Genomic DNA, 7527 nt, shown 5'->3' with positions numbered 1-7527 from the left:
CCCCCCCCCCCCGTGCAGAACTTTAGTTCCGTGGATCTAAAGTCTGGATGGGAGTGGGGTAGCCAGAGCATCCCCAGGGCTCCACGGTCCCTGTGCCAGGCGGGGGCATGCTCCACCACAGAACCCGAGTTTCCACACTGCACCGCAGACCCACCAGCGCCTCAGCTGAGGAAAAGCCTCCACCACATCACCTGCATGCACGCCTGCAGAGCGTTTTTCCTAATGACCGAGGTGGGAGGGCTCAGCTCACTGGGGGTCTGAAATAGCCAGGAGCAGAGTCCTCTCCAGCACCGGTGTAGAATCCCTGTTCTGCCTCTGCCTAGTTTCTCCGCTTCCCTCCATCTGGGCACCTAGTTCTCGGTCCGTGGCACTTCTGATGGAGGGCTGGGTACAGTATTTCTTCAGGTACACCCCTCCTCACTGGGTCGGCCTTCCATCTCTGGCAGATGCAGCTCAGGATCTTTTCCTAGACTCTGATTTCCAGGGGCTGGAGACTGGAAAGAGAAGAGGGGGGAGGAGGGAAATGAAGCGGAGGAAGAGGAGGGGGAGAGAAAATGGGAGGAGGAGCCACAGGCACCAGGACCTAGGAGGGAGGAAGGGAGGTGTAGGAGGGGGGCAGAGGGGTGGTGGTGGAGGGAGAGGGGAAATGACCAAAGGAGAGAGGAAGATAGGAGAGGTAGGAAGAAGTGCCCGGGGAGGAGAGAAGAGCAGATACAGGGCTGCTTCTTGCTGCTGCTCCTGGGCCTCCTGAAACCTAACCAGACAGAAGCCTCCAAGTGGCCGCCTCAGAGTGCTGCCCTCCTAGTGGAAGGCACTTGGGGAATGCAGCCGCTCCCGCCGCCTGTGCCAGGCCCTCTGGCCCTGCTGGATACTACAGGTTAGCTGACAGCCCCTGGGATATCCACCACCGGCAGGCGATTTGGGGGCCTGGGTTACAAGTCTCTAGCTGGTAAGGGAACTCCTGACAGCTCAGGGCTCTGGGCACAGGACTCCCTTGGGGTTGAGGCTGGGGTTTAGGTCATGTGGCAGGGCCACCTAGCCACCTCATCTTTCTGCTGCACATCTGTCTATGCTGCACACCTGTTTCTGCCCCTTACTCTTTTTATTAACGGACCTGAGTACTTAGTAAGCGTCACCATCCAGGACGCACAGCTTCCCAGTCCTACTGTATTTATTTCAGTCTCTAAACTCATCTGGGAAATGCTTGCTTGAAAGAACCAGGGAGCGCTTCCTGCCCGAGAGGTGCTCAGGGCATTTTAGTGTTGTTGGTGCCCGTGAGGGCTTCCAGGGCTTCCAACCGCCTCACTCCCCAGCCATTCCATCTTTGTGTGATTTCCCACAGAAAGCCCGAGGCAGCTGAAGCCAGGTCCTTCTGGGAAACCAGGAAACCTGTTGCCGGCTCTGGCTTTCCTACAGGCCACTTGGGCTTGGGTGCTCCTCTGGGAAGTAGCCAGGCCCTGGAGGGGTGCCAGGCATTGTTCCAGGAGGGCAGAGGGTGGGAGAGACTTGGAGCAGAAGACTTTCTACCTTGGGTGACCCTCGGCCATGGGATTAAGGGATCGGTGGAGAAGGGGGAGCTCTGGATGATGCCTCATGGTTAAGAATCCAGGTGATAGCCTCCACCCTTCACTGAGACACTTTTGGGGAGTCTTCAGAAGCCAGGTTGGTAGTGCTATTAGATAATAATTAAGGGATCTGGCTTCTAAGAGACGGTTGTGCCCTCTCCTCTGTAAGGCCGGACGCTCTGTGGACATTCACTCATTTCCCAGGAAGCGTCTAGCTAGCTAGTGTTGACTGGCAGCTGTTCTAATGGCTGCCCCCCTTGCTGTGCTAGGGTGATTTGGTGGTTAAGGGCAGCTCCTGGCTTACACTTTCCTTCCAATAAGGAACTCCAGACTTTAAAATGGTCTGTGGGAGTCTTTTATTGAGACAGTCTTAAAAGCCACTACCAGTCTCGGTGGCTCCAGGCTGCGACGATTTTATACTCAAGCTTCTTTGTTTACAGGCTGGAGTTTTGTTAGATATAAAATCAGAAACTGGTGACCGAGCAGTGTCCAGCTCTGTGCTACTTGGGAACACTCTGCCTCTGCGATAGGATACGCACTTGTGGGATTGCCCAGGCTCAAATGACTCTTGTACCTCAGCATCCCCAATACCTGAGACTAGGGACCCAGGCCATCACAGTAGGGCCCAGAGGAGTAACCTCACTCTGAAGGTTCAGGCCCTGGAGGCACCACGGTTATGATGAAGAGCCTTGCTGACTCTTGTCCTCCGGGCTGGGGCTTCTCTTCGTGCCGCAGTTCAGGGACACGAATGGGCAAGAGTGTGATCTCAAGAGCCCGACCTTTGGTCAAGTGGCATTTTTTCAGGTCAGAAACCGTTAGCCCAACAATAGTAAGTGTAACTAGCCTAGTATGTCACACTAATGACTGAACACAGAGGAGGACATGGTCCAGGGTGCTGTGGGCTGGTGCTGCCCCGGTGAAAGATGTTTCTGCAAGAAGGGTCCCCCTAGGTCTGACATGCTGGGTCATTACTGGTTGTTTGGAATGTAGTTGGTGTGCAATGCACTGAGGGGGAAGGGGGGAAGTAAAACCCTTTAGGCGAGAAAGCACCTGTGTGGTTAACCATATACCTAAGGCTCATTAGCACTTGCTTGCTAGGCATGACCAGGTGGTAGTTAGACCCTGCCTACTCACGTGGCCCTGGCCCCTTTGCTTGCTCCCAAGGCTGAGTGTGTACAGGTGCTGGCCTCTTGGTAGGGCTGTGGGCATTGTGGATAAGTCAGGAGTTGCTTCAAAGCCTTCTCCCTTGTTCTGCCAAGGGTGCTCTGCACCCTGTTCCTGCAGTTTCCAAAGAAGGGTGTTCCTTTTGCCTCCCACTGGCTTACCCGCACACCTTCACAGGCCTGAGCCCTCCGGGGTGGATTCCATTCAGCCTGACTCTCGTCTCCTAAATTTACCCAGGTGTTGTGGATGTAGGAGAAGGTAGAATCACAGTCTCTCCCTTCCTGCTCACCCAGCTATGTACACTGGTCTCTCCAGCTCCCTGGACCTCAGCACCCAGGCTGCCACTTGCCACGCACCAGCCTCGGGCTTTCTCAAGGCCCTCTGGACCCAGTGCTGGACAGAATCCCAAACACCTCAGGGCCTCATTTCTGGGAGGTGTTTTCACACTCTTTCCTGAATTCTTGCCCCCCCCCCGGCCCTGCCTGGTTTTGCTATCGAATTTGGCACTTTATAAAGCCCATATATACCGTGGCTCAGCTTATATATGTTGGTCTTCTCTCCCAAGAATAAAAGCTTCTAGTGGGGAGCAGGATTCACCTTGTGGTCATGGCGGTGTGTCTGGGATTTGGAAGCATCTGTATGTAATGAACAGTTCAGTGGGGAACGAGTGTGAGAATGAGCTGGAAATAGTATAGGGCTGAGTGCCCACGTGTGGTATTTCTGCAGGGGACACTCAAGTGGCCCATATGGTGAGGCACATGCAAAGGTCCCAGTCTGGACAGAAACCTTCCTCTCAAAGGCAAAACAGTGGAAAATGGGAGTGGGAAGGGGAAATGGACCCATACCTGAGGCCAGGACTTAAAGAGCCTGGTTAGCAGGACTTCCATCCTCTATAACCTCTGGGGACTCGCTCCTGGGAGCCAGTGATTACTGTATTGGGAAATGGTAGATCTGGTCCCTCTGTAGGGTTAAGGGTGGTTTAGGATAAGGTTCTGAGAAGACCTCTGTCACACCCCAGTCTGGAAGGTTGAGAATGCTGGAGAGGGATAAGCAGGACCTCTGGAATGGAGTCTTACTACTGGGGATGTGCCCTTGCTGGGTCAGCCAAATAAAATGCCTTTCTCCGGTCGGTCGGGTCGTTTGGAGTGTGAGCAGCCATCTGTGGTTCTCTGAGAATTTATGTCTTGAGCTTGTAACAGCCCCTTTCCTAGGTGTCACAACCTTGACCATGTGAAGCTTCTTCACTGGTGGGATCAGGATGTGTGAAATCCTCAAATGAGAATCCCTCAGAGTGTGAAGAGTTGCCCGTTCAGATGCAGTGGGCATTTGAAAGGGGGATGTAGCTGGGTAGGTAAAGCACTTCTGAGGAAGCAGGCACTGTGCCGTGTGCGCACACATAGAGGCACACGTGAGTGTGAATACGTGCCTGTGTGTACACACTCAAAATGTTGACTCGTTAGGACTCGAATTAAGAAGGTCACCGACCCTTCCACCATCCCACTTCTGTTTGCCATGACTTGGTCAAATGCCTGGCCGGATCAGAGCTAAACTCGGCCTTCTCACTTGGTTTTGGGCGTAGCCTGTGGTTCAGGTGTGTTCAGTGGACAAGCTGCTTCAGCCCCTCCAGGTCATTAGGGGACGGGTCGGGCTCCCAGAGGTAGCAATCTCTGCTGAGTTGTAGCATGTGCAGGGCTCAATCTAACAGCCTACAGCTGCAGGTGCAACCTTCTAGTCAGATGGGTGGGTCCGCACCCAAAGCCCCAGAGGCTGACAAGAGGGTGCCACATCTAGGGTACAGCTGCCTCCGACACTCATGGCACCTCCTCCATTTCCCATGAAATCATTTTCCCCTTGGACTTGAGAGGGATGAAGTCCAGCCTCTTTCCCAGCCTTAGGCCGTGACCCCTGGCTATGCTCAGGACCATGGAGGGGTGGACAGGCTGCTCATTGGCCTGGCACAGCGTGGACCAGGTTTGCCCTTTGATGGTAGAGGACAGGTATGGCACTCCCACAATTCCAAATGACTGGGCCCGGACTGTAGTGGGGAATTCGCACCCAGTGCACTAACACCCCCTCTTTTCCCCTCATAGAGGGCTTTGCGAGGAGAAAGAAGATCTCGCTGTGGTTTGTGGGCTCTCTGCTGCTGGTGTCCACCCTCATCCTGACCATCGGCCTTGCTGCCACCACCAGGACAGAGAATGTGACTGTGGGCGGCTACTACCCAGGGATCATCGTAAGTCAAAGGGCTCTGGGGGACTGAGTAGGAGATTCAGGGTGTTCTATGTGGAAAGACAAATTTCCTGCTAGTCCAAGTGGAAAGGGGCCACAGTCCTAGGAAAAATGACCCCAGCCTAATACTTAGTATCTGAGAGTGTTCAGCAAAGGGGAAGGACTGAGGGCTGCTGGTCAGAGGGCCCTAAGAGAGGCCATTGTCTTGCACCATGCTGGAGGGCCAGTGTCGTCACAGGGCCTTGGAAGTAGGGGGGGGCATGTGATGTGGTGATAGGCTGTTGTTGTGGGGAGGTCACAGTAACGAGAGCGTGAGGTGGCTGATGCACCACATTCGCGGTCAAGAGCAGAGAGAAATAGGCACATGATGACTGCCTGTTGGTTATATCCAGCTTGATTCCTCCCCCTTCATGTAGTTCAGGACCTCCTTCCTAGGGAATGGTGCCGCCCACAATGGGCTGAGTCTTCCCACATCAAATAGTCAGTCTCCTACTGACAACATCCACAGGCCAACCCCATGTAGACACCCCTCTTCGAGACTCCTTCCCTGGTTGACTTTAGGTTGTGACAAGATAATAAAGCTAATCACCAGAAGATTACATCCCAACACATCAATAATTCTGAGGGTAATAGGAAAGGAGATGTTTTCCCGAGGGATGAACTAACACTATATTCACCAGAGTTAGCTTTGTCTCGGACTTTGCATCTTCGTGGGGACAATAGTGAAATTAGAGAAACTGGAGTAAAAGTTGACTCAGACTCTGCACTTAGCAGAGCTGAGGGTGCTGGCCATCTAGGAGGAGAGAGGCCTGGGAATGAGAAATCATCATTTTTGGCAAAAAGTCACATCCAAAAGTATTAAATTTAGTATAACTCTGACATTTGTGAACTGTGGGCAAGGAATGAGGCCCTCAGAAGCTTAGTACTTGGAGAGATACCATTCTTTAGAGACAAGAGGGGCAGGGCCAGGCCCGAGAGATGGCTCAGAGGTTAAGAGCACTGGCTGCTCTTCCAGAAGTCCTGAGTTCAATTCCCAGCAACCACATGGTGGCTCACAACCATCTGTAGTGAGATCTGGTGTCCTCTCCTTCACTGTAGGCATACAAGCAGACAGTATACTGTATACATAATAAATAATCTTAAAAAAAATGGGCAGGGCCTCCTGAGCCAGCAATTGACCCCCTCAGAGTAGCACAGGCCCAGAGCAGTGTGTTCAGACACCACTGGAACTCAGGGCTACTGCCCCAGCTTTAAGATGAGGACAGGTGTGAGCATACGACCCTAACCCCTGACTGTGCCTCTGTCCAGGAAAGCTCCTGGACTCCAAACCTCCATGCTGCCTTTCTCCATGCCCAGCCTACTGGCTGTCCTTGCTTCAGTCTGAAGACTCTAGTGTGGGCAGGGTATTGGTCATAACATTTCTTCTGCTGAAACCCCAAAAGTTCAGCTGCCAAAATTCTCTCCATCTTTCTTGGGCTGGCCAGAGAGGGCATGTCTGAAGCTCAGTGTGAGGTCCCTACAAAGGTCCCTACCAAGACTGAGTCCAAAAGTTGAACTGATCTCATGGAAGCATCAGCTTCTGTCTCTGTTCCACCAGCAAACAGGCTTGGGTGGGCGTGCTGTCCCACAGATAGGCTTGGGTGGGCATGTTGTGCCATGGACAGGCTTGGGTGGGTGTGCTGTCCCTTTCTAGGGAAAGTAACTCCATGCTGTGTGGTGCTTCCCTAAGGTGGGAGTGGCCACACCCTTCTCCCAACAAAGTATTTAATTTTATTTTTAGTTGTTTTTTAAAGACAGTGTTTTGTTTGGTAGCCCAAGTTGGCCATTCTCGTGCCTCAGCTTCCTAAGTGCTAAGATAACAGGTATGAGCTACCATACCCAACTGGACAAAATAAGGGTGAATTATTAAATATTTAAAAATTGTTTTTACTTTGTATGTATGGAGGTCATGTGTGGAGGTCAGAGGAATTGGTTCTTTTCTTTCTATCATGTGGGTCCTGGGGATTGAACTCAGGTCATCAGGCTTGTTAGCAAGTGTCTTTATGTGGTAGGCCATCTCGCCAGCCCAAGGGGCCTTGTTAACTGTGATAGGCCAGTATGACACTAACCAGACGTCTCTCTTGTTCTTCATTTCCTCTCAGCTGGGATTTGGGTCCTTCTTGGGCATCGTTGGCATCCACCTGGTGGAGAATAGAAGACAAATGGTAAAAACAATCTCTTTCAATATGGGGTTGTGAGAGAGTTGGTCCTTCGGTATGGGATGTTACAGTCATAGCAAGGGATTCCTCTCCACGTTTGTCTGCAACCCCTGGACGACCCAAGACACAGGGTCTCATTGGTGACATTCATAACTCGGTCTCAGTGAGCATACCCCACTGAAAAAGAGAGAGGTAGAGATGAAAACAGCAGGGGAATCTGGGGTCAGATCTTAGAAATCGTAGTTACTGTTCTATGGCTGTGAAGAGACACTGTAACAAAGGCAACTTACAAAAAAAAACCAAACATTTAGTTTGTTAGTCCGAAGTCAAGCTTCAGCAGGGGGAGAAAGTGGAGGAGATAGTGGGCAGTG

The 7527-nt window shown here is 52.2% G+C and overlaps 1 protein-coding gene across 2 annotated transcripts in view; it reads left to right on the top strand.

Moving 5' to 3' along the window:
- Positions 1 to 656: 656 nt before the first annotated feature.
- Positions 657 to 7527, top strand: part of Tmem255b (transmembrane protein 255B) — a 25313-nt gene continuing 18442 nt past the window's right edge. Inside the window, exons 1-3 of one of the 2 annotated variants that reach the window (XM_005366255.2) lie at positions 657 to 877; positions 4820 to 4962; positions 7100 to 7162. In XM_005366255.2, coding sequence (XP_005366312.1) covers positions 823 to 877; positions 4820 to 4962; positions 7100 to 7162 — 261 coding nt within the window. In that variant the 5' untranslated portion in view covers positions 657 to 822. Of the gene's footprint in view, positions 878 to 1642; positions 1663 to 4819; positions 4963 to 7099; positions 7163 to 7527 lie in introns of those variants that run through there. The other variant, XM_026788782.1, reaches the window with a different exon arrangement.

This window comes from Microtus ochrogaster, unplaced genomic scaffold (genome assembly GCF_000317375.1).
Source record: "Microtus ochrogaster isolate Prairie Vole_2 unplaced genomic scaffold, MicOch1.0 UNK7, whole genome shotgun sequence".
Classification (NCBI taxonomy): Eukaryota; Metazoa; Chordata; class Mammalia; order Rodentia; family Cricetidae; genus Microtus; species Microtus ochrogaster.
Note: the sequence above shows the minus strand (reverse complement) of the source record. Positions and strands in the feature narration are given on the sequence as shown.